Source organism: Pelodiscus sinensis, chromosome 8 (assembly GCF_052426305.1).
Source record: "Pelodiscus sinensis isolate ZL-2025 chromosome 8, ASM5242630v1, whole genome shotgun sequence".
Taxonomy (NCBI): Eukaryota; Metazoa; Chordata; order Testudines; family Trionychidae; genus Pelodiscus; species Pelodiscus sinensis.
The window spans coordinates 32627883-32649326 of NC_143059.1; the positions used below are offsets into that span (position 1 = coordinate 32627883).

At 42.8% G+C, this 21444-nt stretch overlaps 1 protein-coding gene across 10 annotated transcripts in view; it reads left to right on the forward strand.

Annotated features, from left to right (window-relative positions):
* Positions 1 to 6: 6 nt before the first annotated feature.
* Positions 7 to 21444, forward strand: part of FAM149B1 (family with sequence similarity 149 member B1) — a 29023-nt gene continuing 7585 nt past the window's right edge. For 8 of the 10 annotated variants that reach the window (XR_012905608.2, XR_012905607.2, XM_075935017.2 and 5 more), the window contains exons 1-10: positions 7 to 164; positions 2744 to 2848; positions 4426 to 4558; positions 5662 to 5804; positions 6867 to 6983; positions 8905 to 9075; positions 10989 to 11176; positions 14060 to 14190; positions 15382 to 15494; positions 19417 to 19641. Coding sequence is in view for 8 of the 10 variants with exons in the window: in XM_075935017.2 (XP_075791132.1) it covers positions 115 to 164; positions 2744 to 2848; positions 4426 to 4558; positions 5662 to 5804; positions 6867 to 6983; positions 8905 to 9075; positions 10989 to 11176; positions 14060 to 14190; positions 15382 to 15494; positions 19417 to 19641 (1376 nt within the window). In the remaining 2 variants the exon portion in view is untranslated. Of the gene's footprint in view, positions 165 to 2743; positions 2849 to 4425; positions 4559 to 5661; positions 5805 to 6866; positions 6984 to 8904; positions 9076 to 10988; positions 11177 to 14059; positions 14191 to 14809; positions 14864 to 15381; positions 15495 to 19416; positions 19642 to 21444 lie in introns of all 10 variants that reach the window. The other 2 variants (XM_089780142.1, XM_089780143.1) reach the window with 1 other exon arrangement.

Consider the following 21444-nt stretch of genomic DNA (forward strand, 5'->3'; position numbering starts at 1 on the left):
CGCACCCGCCCGTCCACAACAGCCCCACTTCCGCTCGGGGGCGGGGCGTCGCCATGGCGGCCGGAGGCAGAGCCCAGCGCCCTCGGGAGCCGCGCTGAGGGATGAGGTTGGAGGATGATCTCGCGATACACGCGGAAACCGGTGGCCCCCGATGCTCTGGAGATGTGAGTGACACCCCCCCCCCCCGTGGGGGAGTCCGGCGGCTAGGGCCGGTCCGCGCACCGGAGAGTTGGCGGTAACCGGCCAACGGCCGAGCCCTGACTGCAGCATCCCCCCAACGTGAGAGCTGCCGCGGTGCAGGGCCTGAGCTCGCCCCAGCCTGTCAGCAGAAACCCCACCCCCTAGAGCTGCCTCACGCAGCCTCACTAGCACATCTCAGCACGCAGGACCCTGACAGTGACTCCCCCCCCCCCCCCGCACAGGCTCTGAGCTCCCCCGTGGGACCCAGTGCACGCCTCGCAGCACGCAAGCTCTCCCCCGTAGGGCATGAGACCCCCAGTCTAACAGCCGCACACCTCGCCTGGCCCATGTCCTCCACCTAAAACAGCACCTCTCCCGCCCCCGGGATTAGCCCTTTCATCCCTCCCCCAGCCTCGCTGCAGCTCCCCTTTACATACAGAGCCTGAGTATCCCCTCAACCCTTCATAATCTGAGTTTGGGTTTTCAGTAAAACATCCAATACCGTGAGAAATGTGATTAAGTTGATAGAGGTGGCTACACTGTGTTTTAGGAGCTGTTCTGAGTATACAGGCAGTCCCCGGGTTACATACAAGATAGGGACTGTAGGTTTGTTCTTAAGTTGAATTTGTATTTAAGTTGGAACTGGTACATATTGTACCCCAGGTGTCCCCGATTCAGCCGCTGCTCAGCTGCTGACTACAGGAAGCCCGAGGCAGAGCTGCTTTGCCCCGGGCTTCCTGGAATCAGCCGCTGATCAGTTTCAGCAGCAGCTGACTTGGGGACACCTGGGGTAGAGCAGCTGGGGTGCTGCCAGGTTGGTCCCCGCCGCACTGAGGTGCGGCGCAGCAGGGACCAACCCGGCAGCGCCCCAGCTGCTCTGTCCCAGGTGTCCAGATTCCGCCACTGTTGAAACTGACAAGCAGCGGCTGAATCGGACATGCCTGGGTCAGAGCAGCTGGGTTGGTCTGGTAGTGCCGATCCTTGGTGCGGCGGCACCAACTCGGCAGCACCCCAGCTGCTCTGTCCCAGGCGTCCAGATTCAGCCGCTGTTGAAACTGACAAGCAGCGGCTGAATCGGACATGCCTGGGGCAGAGCAGCTGGAGTGCTGCTGGGTTGGTCTGGTAGCGCCGACCCTTGGTGCGGCGGGACCAACCTGGCAGCACCTCAGCTGCTCCTGGGGACGCCTGGGGCAGAGCAGCTGGGGTGCTGCTGGGTTGGTCCCGCAGCACCGCTCCTCGGCGCTACTGGATCAACCCAGGAGCACCCCAGCTGCTCTGCCCCAGGCATCCCCAAGACAGCCGCTGCTGAAACTGACCAGCGGCTGACTACAGGAAGCCCGAGGCAGAGCTGCTCTGCCCTTGGCTTCCTGGAATCAGCCGCTCATCAGTTTCAACAGCGGCTGAATCTGGACGCCTGGGACAGAGCAGCTGGGGCGCTGCCGGGTAGGTCCCCGCAGCGCCGCACCTCGGTGCTGCGGGGACCAACCCAGCAGCACCCCAGCTGCTCTACCCCAGGTGTCCCCAAGTCAGCCGCTGCTGAAACTGATCAGTGGCTGATTCCAGGAAGCCCGGGGCAGAGCAGCTCTGCCTCGGGTTTTCTGTAGTCAGCCGCTGGTCAGTTTCAGCAGCAGCTGTCTTAGGGACGCCTGGGGCAGAGCAGCTGGGGAGCTGCTGGGTTAGTCCAGTAGCACCACACCTCGGCGCTGTGGGACCAACCCGGGAGCTCCCCAGCTGCTCTACCCCAGGCGTCGGCGAGAAAAGCCTGGTCTGCTGGGGGGGGCGCTAGCTCCGCATCTCCCTGGTCTGCTGGGGGGAAGCGCCGCCGGAGGCGGCAACAGTGGGGGAGGCACCCTGCACTAGCTGCGCCCCCCCTGTTTGTAACTAGGGGTCCGACTTAAGTCGGATTGACGTAACCCGGGGACTGCCTGTAGCTAGGAAATCTACAACATAACTCAGGACTACATTTGTCCTTGAGATTGTGTTGAGACTCCATCTTAATCCAAGTTCCTTTGAGATATAGAAAGTGATAGCCAAAATAAAGTGTGATGTGATCTGCCTGATGCGTGGTTTTTTTAAATGTTTGTTAAAATCTAAATCATACAGTGGAAGGAGTAGTAGTGGCTAAAGTATCCAAACAAAATAAATACCATTGTTATAAATAAAATACTGTTTATGATCAGTCTTGTCGTATTACATATATTCATATTATTCTGAAAGGATTAATTGATCAAATATGATGAAAGATGTATACTTTAAACTAAGGGAGGCACTGGCTCCTAAACTAAAGCCTTTTGTCTCAGGATTCATTCTGGAGTTAATTTTTATGTTTAAATTCTAAGGCTTTGATGACAATAGCGCTTTGTAATGGAGTACTGGTAGATATTTAATGTAGTGGCACTTATCTTCTAATGATATAAAGCTGGATCAGTTGTGCATTTTACTATTTCCTTGAAAATCAGTAAAAACATCTGATGCCGAGGAACTCTGCAGAAGTTTTGAGTTGTAGGATTTATTCGCAGAACTAATGTCAAATTGAGCTCATTTATTTTATTTTTTCTTTTAGCCACAGACTTACAAAAAATGCTTTAGATCATCATCCCCTGCCTGAACCACTAGATGACATTTACCCAGCTACCTCGGCCATTGAAAGCTATGAAGAATTCTTGAGGTATATAGAGTAGTAAAATGTTTTTTCAGGAGACCACAGAGAAACAGACAACTTTTGTGCTCTGTCTGCATTATCAGGAAGCTTCTGGGGATAGCCAAGTTAGTCTGTATAGGATAAACTTAAAAAACAACAAATGGTCTGGTAGCACTTTATAGACTGACAAAACATATAGATGGTATCATGAGCTTTCGTGGGCACAGCCCACTTCTTCTGTGCCCACGAAAGCTCATGATACCATCTACATGTTTTGTCAGTCTGTAAAGTGCTACCAGACCATTTGTTGTTTTTTAAGCTTATGAATTATCAGGATTAGAGATGTTAATATGTACATGGTTAACTGTTAAGCCTGGGCTCATTGATTAACCCGCATGGTTCCATGCAACCTCCCCTACTGCTGCCTCAGTATCAGAGGGGGTGGGAGGAGAAGAGAGCTGATGTGCATGGAGAGCCAGCTCATGCGGAGCCACCTCCCCTACTCTGTTGCCTCCCACATAGGCAGCAGCTGGAGGGAGGGGCAGGAGGGAGCTGGCTTAAAAGCTGGATCCCTGCAAGCATCAGCTCCTGCAAAGCCACCTTTCCCCCTATGCTGCTGCTTCTGATGCAGCAGCATGGGGGGAGGATACAGGTGGGAGCAGGTGCTCTGGGAAAGCTGGCTTAAAAGCTGGCTTTCAACAGAGCTACCTGACCCTCCGCAAACTGATATTACGTCTGTATCAGAGGCAACAGCGTGAGGTTAAGGGGGACAGCTGAGAGCCGGATTCGAAGACAGCTCCCTGCAAGCACCAGCTCCTGCCTGTCCCCCTGTATTTAAAAAAGTAACTGTTGAAAATTGCAGCTGTTAACATTTACAAAAATAAACAGTTGTTAACATCCCTAATCAAGATATCACAGCAGTACAGTCTATAAAATTGGGTGATAAACATGTTGATTCACAGTAACATGAATCCACAGTATAACTGCACTACTAATACTTGATTCCCAAAGATAATAGTAGCTGGACCTCAGAGGTCTGCACTTTCACATGTTGTCAATGTAATTAATGGGACACCACATGGGAAAAAAGGTCTTCAATACAGAATGGCTTCCTGGATTGAGGTTATAATGAGAACGGAGACAAGTGAATCCCAGCACTGTCCCCTTCCTAGCAACTTGACCCCTTACTAGGACCTTGACTCTATGGTTTGCTGGTTGCCCTCCCTTTATTTTAGCAAGACAATCATATATTTTTTCAAGCCCAATGATACATTCATGTGACCACACGCAGTGTTCGGGAGTAATTTTCAGAATAGTTAAATCCTTTTGATTTATCACAGCCTGTGAATGTCGTGGGTCATCTCATTTTTATGCTAGAAGCAGGAGAGGGGGAGTGAAATTTTCTGAGGTGTGGAGAAGATGAACTGCTAATTCTCTATGTAGTTAAAGACAGAAGGTAATGAAATAACTCTGGGAAAATGAACACGTGAAGAACCTAATCCTGCAGCCCTCTTCTGGAATCTAAATGCCTTTCATTCACATATTTGTAAACGTATCATGAGAATTTTTTCTCTCCCTGCTTCCCCCCGCATCCGGCATTTTAGAGAATCTGAAATTTTGAAGGACTCAGATTACCCAGATATTACTCCAACTGATAATGGAAGCTCGTGGTCTGCCAGTCAGAGTTACACAGGCACCTCCACTGAAGACAGCTCAGTCTTCTCTTGGGGCTATGATGTGAGTAGAACACGGTCCTCTAGCATAAAATTATCAAAGACAATGGAAAGTTGTGCCGACACATTTAAAGTAGCACTTTGAATATATTTCTTTGCAAAATCCAGGTTAAGATTAATGCTGTAAATAATACAATGGTATTTGTTATGAGAAAAAAATGAGGTTCTTTCTCTCATCATCCCCCGCCCTCTTTTCTTTATTATCTAATCAGGACATCTACTGCTAATACCTAAATATAGCATAATCTGCATTCTCATCTAAAATTTTCGGAGCAGAGGTGATTTGATGAATAAAGGTTATGTACACAGCATGTATGCTATAACTGCTGATCCTCACACATCAGTACATAGTTTTCATACGGTTGGATTTATCAAATTGTATTTTGTAAAACATCTGTACTCCTCAAAGCATATTAAAGTATGCTTTAATTTTTTTCCCTTTAAAAATGTATTCGTTCGTATTCCCACATAAATTTGGATTAACAGATGTTATTGCTGTCTCCAGTGTGGAGACAAAACTGGTTAAATTTTAAATGATTTGAAAAACATCTTCAGTTATTTACTGGTTGCATCAGAGGATTTGGCACCAGTTAACTCTTGATTACTATTCAGTGTCATAAATTTATGGCAATAAATGTCACATTTGGTACCATTTAGCATTGTTTTTATATTCTCTGCCACCTTGTAGTATTATTAATTATTTTCCATTTCACTGAAATGTGGATGGGTGTTATTTTCTCTTGTTTCTAGATAGCTTACCTGAATTGGCATGATTCAGCTGATGTAATTTTCTTTATTAATTATTATTATTATTAATGATTAAAAGCAAATATTCCAACAACTTCTTATATCTTTTCTGTTTAACCATCAAATAGAGAAAGAGCTGATTAAAATTTTGTGTTGACATGGGATCAATCCATGTTCTAGTGAAAAGACGACTTAAGGTTAACATGCCTCTATGAGATTGGTCTTTATTGTTTAAATCAATCCTGCTGAAGTTTAAATAATCTAAACTGAAAAAAGCATTAGTTTTCTAAAAAAAATTCTTACCCCAAATCCTCCCCTTCAAGGTTTTTTTTTTTTTTTTTTGATAATTTTCCTTCTTAGGAATTTGATAAAGCTGCCACACGACAAGTTCAGCAGATGTTCAGACACATTGATGAGCTTTTATATGAACAGAAAGAAAGTGTGCATGTTGAGGGTCTACAAGAAGAGTGTCAACAATGGACATCTTGCTTTCCTCATCTCAGGTATTTTATTGATCAAATAATGATAGTAATGTCATAGAACTATTAAAAATTATTAGTGGTGAAAGTGATTGTGTTTTTAAACACTGTTAGAATTGAACTGTGTGTGATTATACAATATGTGCAAATAAAATTCTGTCTCTGCTCCTACCCTTCTCCCCACCATTGCAAGGCTCATATTTAGGTGCTTAGAAGACTCTTGATATTTTCCATTGCATTGGGCCCTAAAATAGCAAATATTTTCTTAGAAAAAGTTGCAAGGTATTTTTTCTTAGATGTGATGGATGTTTGTTTTTTGAAACACTTAAATCCAAAAATCCATCTCCTCTCCATAAATGAATAGATTGCCAGTTGTGGTGATGTTTGGAGACTTAAACCTTATTCTTACATTTAACAGATTTGCCAGTGCTTTAGAGCATTAATGTTAGGAGAAGAGAAAGCAAAAGAATTCTCTTATCATACATGCATGATACCATGCAATATGTGTAGAGAAAATACCTCAAACTACATTAAAATATAATCTGCAAAACAGGAAATTTCTTATTTGACAAGTATATTTTCAAAGCTGTGTGTGTGAGATACATGCAACCTTGCTATTTCTATTAGGGATGTAAAGGACTAGTCAACTATATAATAAGCAAATGCTTATCGGATAGTCAACAGGATAGTCGTCTAGTCACTATTAGGCATGTGAATTGTTAACCAGTTAACTAGTGGGTGCACCAGCATCCAAAGCAGCCTCAATACAAGGTGGGCCTGGGTACCCTCCCCTCCTCCACAGGCAGAGGCTGCTCTGGCTGGGATGGAGCAGCCCCTGCCTGTGGTGTGGGGGCTGCTCCAGCTCAGTGGCAGACAGGAAAGGGGCACTCTCCCCCTCCCCCCGCTTCTTTCCCTTTAATCAGTTAACTGGTTAAACAGTTAAATAGGATTTTATATCTCTAATTCTATGGTGTTCATATGGCTTCCTAGTACACTTATCTTTGTTTATTTTATTTTATAATAAATCATCCATTTCACGTATCACATTTTCTGATTTTTTTAAAAATTTTCTTTTTGATGTTATAGGATTCTAGGAAAGCAGGTAATAATTCCCACAGATGAAGGTTTTGGGTGGTATTCAAGTTCACCTAGCAGCTTAGGTTCATTGGATGTCAGCCCAGTCCAAGAAAAAGATTCTAGTGAGTAAGTATCAGTAGAGTTCCAGATTGTATCAATGTATGAGGGTGATTTCTGCTCAAGGATTGCAACAATCAATTTCTTTTCTTAATGTATGAGTTGCATAGGAAGTCAAGCTTCAGCATATTCTTGTTTGGTAGGTTTTTGGACAAAGCATGGAATAGTAGCCAAAAGAAATGTGTTAATAGATTCAGAATAGTTAGATCTTCCAGATGAGTGTGTTGCTGAGATGCAATAAAATTCAAATTGACCTAATAAATTGATAACTTTTTGAGAATTTGTATATACAGGTAGTCCCCGAGTTACGCGGATCCGACTTATGTCGGATCCGCAGTTACGAACGGGGATTTTCTCGCCCTGGAGGACTCGAGCGGCGGGACGCCTGGTCCCGCCACCCGCCTCCTCCGGGGCGAGAAAAGCTGCTCCCCGTCTCCCTGGTCTGCTGCGGGAGCCAGCAGACCAGGGAGATGGGGAGCAAAGCGGCGCAGGACCCGGGGCCGGACCCGCGGCAGCTTCCAGATCAGCTGGAAGCGCCGCGGGTCGGGCCGGGTCCTGCACGGCTTTGCTCAGCGTCTCCCTGGTCTGCAGACCAGAGAGATGCTGAGCAAAGTGGCGCAGGACCCGGGGCCGGACCTGCGGCCGCTTCCAGATCAGCTGGAAGCGCCGTGGGTCCAGCCCGGGTCCTGCGGCGCTTTGCTCAGCGTCTCCCTGGTCTGCAGACCAGGGAGACGCTGAGCAAAGCCGCGCAGGACCCGGCCCGGCCCGACCCGCGGCGCTTCCAGCTGATCTGGAAGCGGCCACGGGTCCGGCCCGGGTCCTCCGCCGCTTTGCTCCGCGTCTCCCTGGTCTGCTGGGGGAGGGGGAACGCAGCTAGTGCCCCCCCCCCCAGCAGACCAGGGAGATGTGGAGCAAAGCCCAGGACCTGTGGTAGAGCAGGTGGGGCGCTGCCGGTTGGTCCTGCAACACCGCTCCTTGGCGCTACTGGACCAACCCGGCAGCACCCCAGCTGCTCTGCCTTAGGAGTCCTGATTCAGCCGCTGCTGATCAGTTTCAGCAGTGGCTGAATCAGGACACCTGGGGCAGAGCAGCTGGGGTGCTGCTGGGTTGGTCCAGTAGCGCCAAGGAGCGGCCGCGCTACTGGACCAACCCGGCAGCACCCCAGCTGCTCTGCCTTAGGAGTCCTGATTCAGCCGCTGCTGATCAGTTTCAGCAGTGGCTGAATCAGGACACCTGGGGCAGAGCAGCTGGGGTGCTGCTGGGTTGGTCCAGTAGCGCCAAGGAGCGGCCGCGCTACTGGACCAACCCAGCAGCACCCGAGCTGCTCTACCCCAGGCGTCCCCAAGTTAGCCGCTGCTGAAACTGACCAGCGGCTGACTACAGGAAGCCCGAGGCAGAGTTGCTCTGCCTCAGGCTTCCTGGAATCAGCTGCTGATCAGTTTCAGCAGCAGCTGACTTGGGGACGCCTGGGGTTCTTAAGTTGAATCTGTATGTAAGTCAGAACTGGTGTCCAGATTCAGCGGCTGAATCTGGATGCCAGTTCCGACTTACATACAGATTCAACTTAAGAACAAACCTACAATCCCTATCTTGTACGTAACCCGGGGACTGCCTGTATAGAAGTTGTTAATTAATGTTTGTACATAAGGAAATAAAGCATATTTTTCTTTAAAATTGTTTTATTTATTTATTTTCTGAGACTGTAATCTCTTGTATAAGTGTTTAAAATATTAAAGCATTAATATTCTGTATGCAGGCCTACTGTCCTCTCCAATACCTAATCCATTAATGTACCTATCTTATGGCCTTCCAACAAAACCACCTTATATCTCCCAATCGAGCATACAGGAAAAGCTAAATTCTGTTTTTATAAATAAAATAACAAAATTCTTTTGTTTTTTGCTTTCTGAAAAATATTTTGTTTGTTAAGGTTTAGTATTTTGGGCAAGAGGATTCCTCTGTGTGTTACTCCCATTCATAAAGATGTTGACTTTTCAAAACCTCTTGCTATTTGTTCTGTGGAGAGTGAAGAAGGTGAAGATGGAGTAATTGTCTCTGAAGGAATAATGGAGGAATATTTAGCATTTGACTGCAAAGATGTGTAGGTATTGAAATATCAAAATATAATGATACATTTAATATTGGTGGCCTGGAATTTCTGTTGCTAAATAATAACAACATATAGTACATTTTTTCTTGGCATTGGGATGGCAGTTAATATGAAAAAAACATTACTTTTTCTGAATCTTCTCTTATGCCATCCAACTAGAGACATTTAAAATGTTTAAGGCTGTAAGGGAGGTTGTAAGTCCGTGTAGGTCTAGTCACCTCCTTGAATTAGTAATTCTGCTGAGCTGTATGCCTCCCTTAAAAGTATTTGTCGTAATTCCTTTTTATAACTATTCACACTAGTTGTTTCTGTTTCTGGCCTGGGTGGTTCTAACTTAATAGCCAAGGGTCTGTTATGTGATTGTAAATGTTAAATGTATTAGTTGTGAAATGTGCTTGATGCTGTTTCTGCATTTGTGTCCAAATTGTAGTGTTTATGTAGTATTAGACCTTTCCATCTTTTTAAGAGCAATTTAAGTTGTTCTGGATTCACAATGAAAAAAAAAATTAACATTTGTTTCCATCAAAAGAAGGAAATTAGGAGAATGAGTTGGAAGCACCCCTTATTTTGTGCTTCTTACTTAATTTTGTTTCTATTAGGCAAGAAATCTGTATGACGTGTTGGTTTGTCAGTTGGTGACAAATTAACTAGTTTGAAAAAACAAAATCACTTATGTATACTGATCACGAGTTTCTGATTAGTGTATGACAGGGGTTTAAAAACTTTATTATTTGGAACCTAAAGTCTGCTGCATATGCCTATCTGAGATAGGCAGAATCACTATGTGGGGTGATGGCCCATGCACTTCCTTCTCCCACATTTTTGTCTTCCATTTAGCAACAACTTCTAGAGGTTTTCAAACTATGGGGTGTGCTTCGTGCTGGGAAGGGGTACAGAGGAACATTCTGGGGTGCAAGCATTGTTTTAGCGAGCCCTGTGCTGCAGGACTTGGGGAAAGAACACCACCTCCACTCCTTGATTCTCCTAATCCTGCGTGGGCTGAAGGGAGCAACCAAAAATAGTAACTCAAAGGGGGCCCTCTCTGAGCATTTCTCTGTGTCCCCCTAAAGGAGGTGCGCTCCACCTTTTGAAAACACCTTTACAAATGAAATGCGTTGTCTGCCATTAGATTATTTTCTTCCGTACCCATAGGGATATGGGCATAGCTATTCCAGTTTGAAAACCTTTATGTTTTCTGATCAGGCCAGTAAGAGAGGAGTATTGCAGTGAACAAACAAACAGCAGAGAATTGTGTAAGGGTGTGGAGCTTTTTATGTTAAATATTAAATAGATTACATCAATGCTGTAAGAAAAAAGATACTGGAATTTTATATATTCTGTGTCCGTATGTGAAATCTTTTGGCTGCTCCATCATGTTGAAAGCAGCAGACATCTATACCTGTCTTATGGAGGAGCCTGAAACTGGGGTCTCTTGCCAAAAAAACTTTATTTTTGTAATTCTTTGAAAGTAAGTTGGATCTATATTCTAAGAATTGGGAGGCTATTACAAACAGGAAATTATACTAAATCACTGCAGTTAGTTGCTTTCTCTCCAAAATTAGGGATTTTGTAGTGATGTGCATTGCAAGACTGTTGCCTAGTTGGCAGATGAATAAAAATAAGTGTCACACTGGAAGCCAAAGAATTCAAGTTGTAAATATTAATATAATCTGTGAGAAATATGCCATGTCTTTTTAAGTCAGTTCTTATAATCATGCAGCCAGCTGTCCTGACCTTTCTATTTTAACTTAAAAGATAATAGGACCAAAGTTTAATTTTATCAGAGGTGGACATGTGTAACAGACATATAGTGGGTGACTTAAATACATTAAATTATTACAACAAAAATGCAAAGGATAGAGAGCAGTTAAGTCAAGGTATAAATCTTTTCACTTTCTTTACAGTGATGAAGAGTTGCATGAAAGAAAAATGGGACTCTCCTCTGACAGACAGAAATTAGGTTTCCCTCCTATTTCTCCATACTACTGCATGAAGGATGCTGTGTTCACATGTGTGTTTGATGACGTGTGGAATGAAGTCCTAGGCTATATGGAGGAGTTAATCTGCCGGCACTGGGAAGGATCAGTCTCTGGTAAGGGTCAGTGTTGAAATAAAATTTGAAATGGATGTAATTTTCTGATGCTTTTTGGAACGCTTGAAATTAGTAAGTCTTAGCCTTGTATTATATACGGAAACAGCCAGGAGTCTGGTGGCACCTTAAAGACTAATAAATTTATTAGAGCATAAGCATTCATGAATCACAGCTCATTTCATCAGATGCATGAAGTGAAAGAAGGCAGGGATACATATATACATACAGGCTGCGTCTAGACTGGCAAGTTTGAAAAACTTTCCAGCTGTCTACACTGGCCGCTTGAATTTCCGCAAGAACACTGACGATCTCATGTAAGATTGTCAGTGTTCTTGCGGAAATGCTATGCTGCTCCCATTCGGGCAAAAGCCCTCTTGTGCAAATGCTTTTGCGCAAGAGGGCCAGTGTAGACAACGCGGTATTGTTTTGAGGAAAAAAGCCCCGATCGCGAAAATGGCAGTCGGGGCTTTCTTGCGCAAAACCGCATCTAAATTGACACGGACACTTTTCTGCAAAAAGTGCTTTTGCGGAAAAGCGTCCGTGCCAATCTAGACTCTCTTTTCCGCAAATGCTTTTAACAGAAAACTTTTCCGTTAAAAGCATTTGTGGTAAATCATGCCAGTCTAGACGTAGCCACAGAGATTGGAGTGTTACAACAGGGTTAGTGAGGCTAATTCAATCAGGATGGACGTAGCCCACTTCCAACTATGATAAGAAGGTGAGAATACCTAGCAGGGAAAATTACTTATTGTAATAAGAGAGCTATTCTGATGGTGTTAGCATTTGCACATTGCAATCTGTTTTTGAAGTTTTTTTGGTCAAGAATGGTACTTTCAAGTCTAACTATGTGTCCAGGGAGGTTAAAGTACTCTTCTACTGCTTTTTGTATGTGTCCATTTATATTTTTGCACAGAGACAATCTGCTCTGTCCAGTATACATGGCATCGGGGCATTGCTGATATAAGGTGGAATATATATCACATTAATAGATATGCAGGTGAACAAGTCTTTGATGGAATAACTGATGTGGTTAGGTCCTATGATGGTGTCACTAGGGTAGATATGTGGACAGAATTTGCATTTAGGTTTGTTGCAGAGATTAGTTCCTGAGTGAGCGTTCTATTGTGGAGTATTTAGGTGGTGGTATTTGTTTCAGGTTGAGAGCTGCCTGTAAGCAAACAATGACTTGCCTCCCAAGGTTCATGAGAGTGAGTGATTGTCATCTATGTAGATCCTTGATGATGCATTGGTGAGTTTTTAGCTATGGATTGTAGGTAATAGCCAGTGGCGTTTTATGACTTATTTTGTTGGATCTATCCTGTAATAGGTGATTTCTGGGTATCTGCCTGGCTCTGTCAATCTATTTGTTCATTTCTCCAGGTGGGTATTGTAGTTTTGAGAATGCTTGATAGAGATCCTGTAGGTGTTTGTCTCTGTCTAAGGGATTGGAGCAATACAGTTGTACCTTAAAGCTTGGCTGCAGACAGTGAACCTTGTGATGAGTTCTGAATGAAAGCTGACCGTGTGTAGGTAAGTATAGCAGTCTATAGGTTTCCGATAGATGGTGTTTATGTGACCATCATTTATTTACACTGTAGTGCTCAGGAAGTGGATCTCTTGTCCAGGCTGAGATTGATGGTGGGGTGGAAATTGTTGAAAATCTAGTGGAATTCAAGAGCCTCCTTCCCATGGGTCCAGATGATGATGTCATCAATATAGTGCAAATAGAGGAGGGACACTTGGGGAAGAGAACTGAGGAGAAGCATTGCTCAAAGATAACCATAAAATATTGGCATTCTGTGGGGCTATGTGGTTCTTCTGGAGATAATATTTGTATATTAAATCATACTTTAAAGCAAGGCTATTCAGCACATGGCCCACAGCTCGTTTGTTTGCGGCCCATGGATGGGAGCCAAAACAAAAAAGTACTCAATATAATGGTTTTCTGTTGATATGCATTTTAGTAGTTAAATTCCTGGACTGTCATTGATCATTAATATCAGCAGAACTGACTTAAATGGGGCCTGCGTGTTGTGTAATCTTGCCTTAATCTTTGTATTCATTCCTGTGAGTGTGAAAGAAGCTATTTGCATATATATGCAACCACACTTAAGTTGCAGCCCTTGGCATGTGCTGTGAGTATCATTGTGGCCCCCAGGGCTTCCAAAGTTGAGTAGCTCTGCTTTAAAGAGAGATGGTCAGTACCTTTTATTACTTAGTTATCATTTTTTTGCCTTCCATAATTTCCAATATTGTTTTAAAATCCTATAAATAACACTTGTCTCTCTGTTCTATTTGGGAAACACTGCTTATCTTTGTCTTTCCACTACCCAAACATAACCACTTCACTATTATCTTTGATAATCACACAGGTTTGAGAAGATGGTATATGGCACACTTATTTCATCTTTTGATTAGCTACTGTCCTGCATTATCAGAGCAGAGTTATTGCTGTAGTGTATTGGTAGTGTTTTGTTTTTAAAAAAGCAGTAAATGGAGTAAATTGAAAAATAAAAATGTGTTTTACACTGTTCCTTGCCAAATTATATTTTCAAGGGATGTTGAAATTTCTTTAAACAACTCATAACCTGTCTGCCTGTGTGAAAAATCATGGGATCTATACATGCAGAATAGGATTTTTTTTACCACAGTGTAGAAGAGAAATAAAAGACATATTTTGTTTACAATCTTTTAAAGACAACAGCATCTTGATTTTTCTACTTGTTATGTTCATGTCTCATAAGTATTAAACAGAGTTCAACACCTGGGTGAAATCTGTCAAATAAGAACTTAAAATCTTTGGATTCAAAGTATTGCCCATAAAAGTGTCACTGCTGGTAGCCCATGGTGATGTGGTTTCCCAACTCTTCTTGTTTTGCATAGATGATGAGAAAAATGTAACTGTAGAAACAATGAGAATGGATCCTCGAAGTCCTTTTCTGCAATCTGAACCTCTACCATTGGTATTGCCTCGAGTGCCACAAACTAAAATGCCCTCCATCACCTCAAATTTGGTAAGCTGTACTGACCATTTGATTAAGGTTGTGTTGGAGTGACACTGCTTGATCAGAGAGGCTAATTTTTCTAGAGGGAGATTTGTGCTTCAATCTCTTCTTAAAATTAGAAGCATGACGACTAGTTGCTCTTTCTAAAACTTTCTGTTATGCCTCTCAGTCACAATTATTTTTATCCTGTTTTGCTGTTTTAAATTTTGTTGTTTTGTAGCCTCATTTATAATGGACCAAGGTACGGTGAGTTTTGGATGATATGGTGAGACAGTTTTCATTGCTTGAGTTAAACTGCGAGGTTTTGATGAGTGTGCACAAGAAATGTTCTAGTCACTGTCAGGTCAGGCATTTGCAAGGTCATTAGACACTAGAGATTAGAGTCTAATCTCTGTGAAGTGGTAAGTGATCTACATTTAAAACATGTTGGTTTTTTTTAAAGAAAAAATTTAGATACTGATTCTGTCCCTCCATGTTCTACTTTAGGATTAAGCATCCCTAAAGTGACAAGCACCAAAAATGATATCTATATTCAGTCAGTTTTTAACTCAATTCTTTCCTTTTTTATTTCTTCCCACTTTTTTCCTGTATAATCCTCTACCTCATGTTTACCTTATTGTATGTGTAGTGTCCACAACCCAGATGTGTCCGCAAAACCAAAAAGAGGAGAAAATTACCTCAAGTATGTATGCTGGAGAGATTAAAGCACTATTGTTCTTACTATTGGTGTCATTATAGTGGGTTGAATGTGCCATTTTTCCAGATCAGTCTGAGTTACAGGAGAGGATTTTCCAATTTTGTTCTTGACACAAAAGGAATGCTCAGACACATTATACAGTGAGATTATAAAAATTCTCCTACAGAAGTTACGTATATCCATTTGTGCACCATATCACAAGATTTTTTCCTGCAAATGAAAGCCTCAGTTGTGAAGCTTTATGTACAATATGTAATATGGTAGCAAATATTTTAAAATAAAAATATAAACTAAGTGCCATCATTTGCAAGATCAAGTGTCAACTGGTTTTTATAGGATACTCGACTAAGGTATATGAATGATGTATATGAATATATTCTCCTTTGGTTGGAAACATTGGAAAACAATAGAAGCTCAATGATTATTTGGTAAGAGCAAGAACATGGGTGAATGTATGTATCATCTTCATGTCAAAAGTCAATCTGTTTTTTTCTGATTTGCAGATAAATGTCTGTCAAGGATCAAATGGTGGCCCTCCACGAAATCTGAATGGTTTGATGCTGATACATGGAATCCACTTACAGCAAAGGAATCTGCCTCTAATAGACAAAATATTGTAAGGGTAGTAGCTTTTTGTCTTCATGTTATTATAGTAAAGTCGAGCTTTCTAATGCTAGGAAAAAATAATGTACAGTAAACTTCTGATAATCTGGCACCTTTAGGACCCGGGGGGTGCCGAATTATCAGATATGCCGGACTATCGGAAGGGGGGGGCTCCATGGCGCTACTGGACCTACCGGCAGCACCCCAGCTGCTCTGTCCCAGGTGTCCCCAAGTCAGCCGCTGCTGATACTGATCAGTGGCTAACTCCAGGAAGCCTGAGGCAGAGCTGCTCTTCCCAGGGCTTCCTGGAGTCAGCCCCTGATCAGTTTCAACAGCAGCTGAATCAGGATGCCTGGGACAGAGCAGCTGGGGCGCTGCCGGGTTGGTCCGGCAGCGCTACGGGGACCAACCCGGCAGCACCCCATCTGCTCTGCCCCAGGTGTACCCAAGTAAACTGCTGCTGAAACTGATCGGGGCTGATTCCAGGAAGCCGGGGCAGAGCAGCTCTGCCTCGGGCTTCCTGGAGTCAGCCACTGATCAGTATCAGCAGCGGCTGAATCGGGGACAGCTGGGGTGCTGCCGGGTTGGTCCCGCAGCCCTGAGGGGCAGCGCTACGGGACCTATCCGGCGGCACTCCAGCTGCTCTGCGCCCGGCTTCCCCGATTCAGCCGCTGGTCAGTTTTAGCAGCGGCTGAATCAGGGAAGCTGGGGGCAGAGCAGCTCCAATGGTCCGACTGCCCGGAGCACTTCCGGGTTCCTGATGGTGCCGGACCATCAGGAGTGCCGGACCAGCAGATGCCTGACCATCAGAGTTTTACTGTATATGGCTTTAAACCCAGTGTCATGGAAATTATCTCCCATAAGTGTAAGCAGCACTTCTTGATTATTTTCTCAACTATTTATCTATTGTCAGTGATGCAGTATATTTACTACACTTGCACATGAGTAACTTTAAGCTCCTATTTGTCATTTGAAGAAGTGGGTTGTGCCCACAAAAGCTCATGGTACTATTTCAATAAAACCTGCACTATCTGGAACTTAAGCATCTGGAAAACTGTAGAAACCAGCAAATTTTTGATGCTGAAAAGCAAAAAAAAAAAAAAGAAAAGAAAGAAAGAAAGAAAACTGTCCCTTTAAGTGCTCCTCAGATGAGCATGCAGCACGTACCTGGGGAAGGGGTGAATGGCAGCCAGAAGCAAGCATCCTACTTCCTCCCCTCCCCCCCCCCGCGGTTCCTGGCACCCCCGCCGGCAGGCCAGGTCCTACCCCATCCCCGCGGCTCCGACACCACCCCTCTCCCCCTGTCAGGCCACCCCCACCATCTCCGCCTCCCGTTTCCTGGCTTCCACCCTGCCCCCCAGCAGGCCGCATCCTGCTCCCCCTAACATCCCGGCCCCTGCATGGCTCCCATGCCCCCCATAGGCCCCGCATGGCTCCTGCCCCTCCCCCCCAGAAAAATCAGAATTTTTAGGTTACTGGCACACCTTAATCTCCAGGCATGGCAGATAACACAGGTTTTACTGTATATATTTTTGTTAGTCTCTAAAGGGAGACATGTGCATAAATATCTTGCTGAATCAGGATATAAAAGTGTTAAATATGCTGTGATTTCAAAAGGGTAGCTAAAAGGATAGTACCTTAAAGACTAGCAAAACATGTAGATGGTATCATGAGCTTTCATGGGTACAACCTACTTCTTCAAGTGAATGGAGTACTAACAGTCCAGTTCCAAAATAAAGTCCAGTTCCAAAATATATAGGGGATGAGAGAGGGATGGGAAGGAAGGGAAAAAATAGTCTATTAGAGTGTTCACGTTATATGAAGCTGATAGAGAAGGTGCAAATTGTTCTTAATACCCATTGTTTGGTTGGTTAAGTCATTAGGATGTGAAAGGTAGTGTGCTAGCCAGATAATATCTTTATTCATACCTTTGTGATGGGTCCCAAACTTGAATGAAGTACCTGAAAAATGGCCAAACTAGACAGTCTCTATGGGAAAGAATTAATGAACACAAATCAGATATCCGAAAAGGCAACACACAGAAACCTGTTGGAGAGCATGTTAACCTGCCTGGGCACTCATTAATGGATCTCAAAGTCACCGTGTTCTTTCAGGCCAATTCCACAAGCCAAATACACAGGTAGTGGACCCTCTGCTCCCTGTCTCCCACCCCTCCTTTTTTTTCCTCTTCCCCCCACCCCCTCCTATTTATTTTGGGTCTGCACATCCTAAACTCAAAACTCTGGTCATCTGAAGAAGTGGGCCGTGCCCATGAAAGCTCATGATACCATCTACATTTTTTGTAAGTCTATGAAGTGCTACCAGATCATTTGTTGTTTTTTTCTGTACAGACTAACTCGGCTACTCCCTGAAGCTTCATTTACAAGTTTGGGACCCATCACAATGTTATGAATAAAGACATTTCCTGGCTAGCACACTACTGTCCACATCCTAATGACTTAAAAACAACAATGGGTACTTAAGAACAATTTACATCTCCTCTGTCAGCTTCATGTAACACAAACACTCTAATTCACTATTTTTTCCCTTCCTTCATTCCCCTCCTCTCCCCATCCCCTATTTATTTTGGAACTGGACTGTTAATACTCCATTCATCTGGAGAAGTGGGTTGTACCCATGAAAGCTCATAATACCATATACATGTTTTGTTAGTTTTTAAGGTCCTGTTACACTATTCATTGTTTTTTAAAGTTTTTCCGGTTACAGACTAACTTGCCTACCCCTCTGAAGCTTTTAAAAGGATAGTGTTAAAGTTTGGGGACTTTTTTAAGTATAGTGGTTGGATGCTCATGTAAGAGACAGATACCATTTGGCTTGCATGAGTCATGCCGCGAGCGAGTGCTATAGCAGTTTCCTTTTACCACTCTAGCAATATAACACATGGTAGTATAACACAGTCTGGATTTATAACAAGCCTGCTGTTTCATTTATTAAGTTTATCTTTAAGAAAGGGCCCTCTTTCCAAATGGTAAATTATGTGGTAGTTTTGTAACATGCAACTAATAGAATAAATAAACTCAGCAACTTTTTGTTACTGATCTAAATATGCATTTCAATTTGGTCTACAGAGATGAAAGAGTAATGCACTGATCCATTAAGCTATCTAATTCTAAACTTTTAACATTTCTTTTTTTAAATATGGCTGGTTTTATCACTTAGGGTATGTCTCCACTGCACAGCTATTTTGCAAATAGCTACCCCATGTCTACACAAGCCACCCATTCTTTTGAAATATTTTTTGAAATAACAGGCACGCTATTTTGCCATCCCAGTAAACTTCGTTGCATGAGGGATAAGGGATGGCTCAAAATAGCATGTTATTTCGAAATTTGGTGCTGTATAGACAAGCCAGATTTCAAAATAAGCTATTTCAAAATAGATTCAAGATAAAATATGCAATTTGTATAGCGCAAATTGCATATCTTGTTTTGAGTTTAGGGTGCCGTGTAGATGCACCCTTAGTGAGCTGATGTCTGCATCATGTCCAGCACTAGCTGGTATAACTTTTGTTACCTTGAAGAGGGCAATCTCAGGTTGAGGGCAATGGAAACTACTGTGCCCTCTCATACTTAGAGTTAAACCTATTTGATATGGGCTGACAAACAAAGCCAAGGATGTAATTTGCATTTTCACTCTGTGTTGTTGTGCATTTGTTCTGTAAATAATAGTAATTCTTCAATTTCCAGTCTCTTCAATCTGGAACATTTTAATAATAATTAAAAATAAAGCCTAATTACTTTTTTTCTGTTCTTTGCTCTATTTCTGGGTAGCATAACCCTCAAAAATGTACCAGCTTTATTAGTATATAATGTTGCAATTGTGGTTTTTACACAAGGACTGTGCCAATAGTATGAAACCTGTTACAATGATCATGTTTATGTATATTTTGTTTGGTTCCTTGATTCTGTTGTTAGAGATTTGGATGACAAGCCTCTTCTAAGGCCAGGCTCCAGTTCTATCCTCTCAACAAGAACTCGACCAAATCGGGCTCTGGAGCTCAGTACATCTTCTCTGTCATACTCTGCTCATTCTGCTAGAAGACGCAACCCACCACCACGTACCCTGCATCCTATCAACCCTAACCACTCTCGCTCTGGGACACCAAGAACCATAGATGAAGTCATCAGAGGAACACGACTGTATGTTTAAAAACAGTTTTTCACTTTACAAATTATAGAACCAAGTCCATATAAAGCAAAAAAGCTGTCAAATGGAGAAAATGTCTGTGTTTGTTTAAAAAATATATAATTGCAAATTAAATCATGCCTACCAAGAAAGCTGAAACTGCTAAATTTGCTAAAATAGACCCTAACATTTTAGCTGCAACTGATGTTTCTGAAAATTGCCTAAGCTTATGATCCTGTGCATTGCTGTATAAGGGAGGCGATAGCCTTATAAGTTTTTGAGCAACTACAGTGTTATTAATAGCAACCTTAGAGAGAGGAGAAGAGTTGCATGTAAATATGTATAATATAATAGCTACAGAGAATGCTAATATTAGTGAGCCTGTTTCCAAGCCTACTGAAGTCAATGGAAAGACTCCCATTGACCTAGATGGGCTTTGGATCAAATCTAGATGCAATTTTCATTTTCCTTTAGTCTTTTGCCTGCATCCAAAACAAACTTTTACATTTTGAAAGCAACTGTGTCACATCCTTTGCCGAAGTGTTAGAGCTGGCTCTTCTGGATTTAGAAGTGACATGCCAAAATGCATCATTCTAGGAAGCCACCAGAACCAAAAGTCTTTAAGGCCTGGTCTACACTAGGGGATAAGTTCAAATTAAGATACACAACTTTAGCCATGTTAATTGCATAGCTTAAGTCCAAGTATCTTAACTTGAATTTTACTACTGTCCACACTGCGGGAAGTCAAAGGGTGCACGCTGTCCCTTCAGCTTCCCTTACTCCTTGTAGAAGCAGGACTACCGGCATTGACAGGAACGCCCTCTCAGTTCAAATTAGCATGTCTTCACTAGACCTGCTAATTTGAACCCTGGAAGATAGACTGCGGCTGCTTCAGTCTTATCTGGAGTGTAGACATGGCCTAACTGACCTCTGATGCTTCTTTTACCTGTGACAAACTAAAATATTATATTATGCAGCATTGCTAGTAAACCCAGAAGAGTCATTGGATTGAGACCTGAAAGATGTTTTGTTTAGAAAGCAGAGTTAAATCTTTTTTTCTCTTGTGTTTCATTGGCAGGCAGGCTAGTGACAGAATTCTGTATGTGTTTCTGGAACTGACTTGGCTTTTCCTTTTGCAGTCTATCGGGAGATTCACATTCTTTTAAACTCATCTAATCTATCCTGTCTTCTATACATTTTTTCCAGATGTTGTCATTATGGCCAGTTCAGCTGTAAATTACTTAATAGATGATCCTTCTTTTTTTTTCCTTCCAAAATCTTATAATGTCTGTCTTTGCTATTCTCAGACCCATAGATTAATTTCACAATTCTTGAAGTACCCCTTTTATTCTTAGCATAGGTACTAAATTCATATAGTGGGTTACAGGGAGAGTTTTAAAAAATTGGTTATGCTTTTAAGATCTTGTAAGACATAGTTCCAGAATGTCCTCCCAATCTAGCACTCTTAGAATATGCATATAATACCCAGTGCCTCTTGAATATCTCCAACATTTATAAGTGGACCCTATTCATCTATAAGATGCCTATATATTGCAGTATTTTCAAAGCAGCAAAGCAATTTTTACATCTTTCCACTTTTGTTACCATATTTGTAGTTATTCCATAAGATCTCAGATTATTAATACCAATAGTATGTAGCTTTAAACATTACAGTTAAATAAAATTTAAAGCAGAATTGTTAAAAATCATTCCCCTTTTTGCTTGTCAAAATTTGAGTTTTGTGTCTTCTGTGCAATAGTTGTAAATTGATCATCATTCAGAAACAGAGAAGCCAAGAAGTGTTGCTCTCTTCTTGT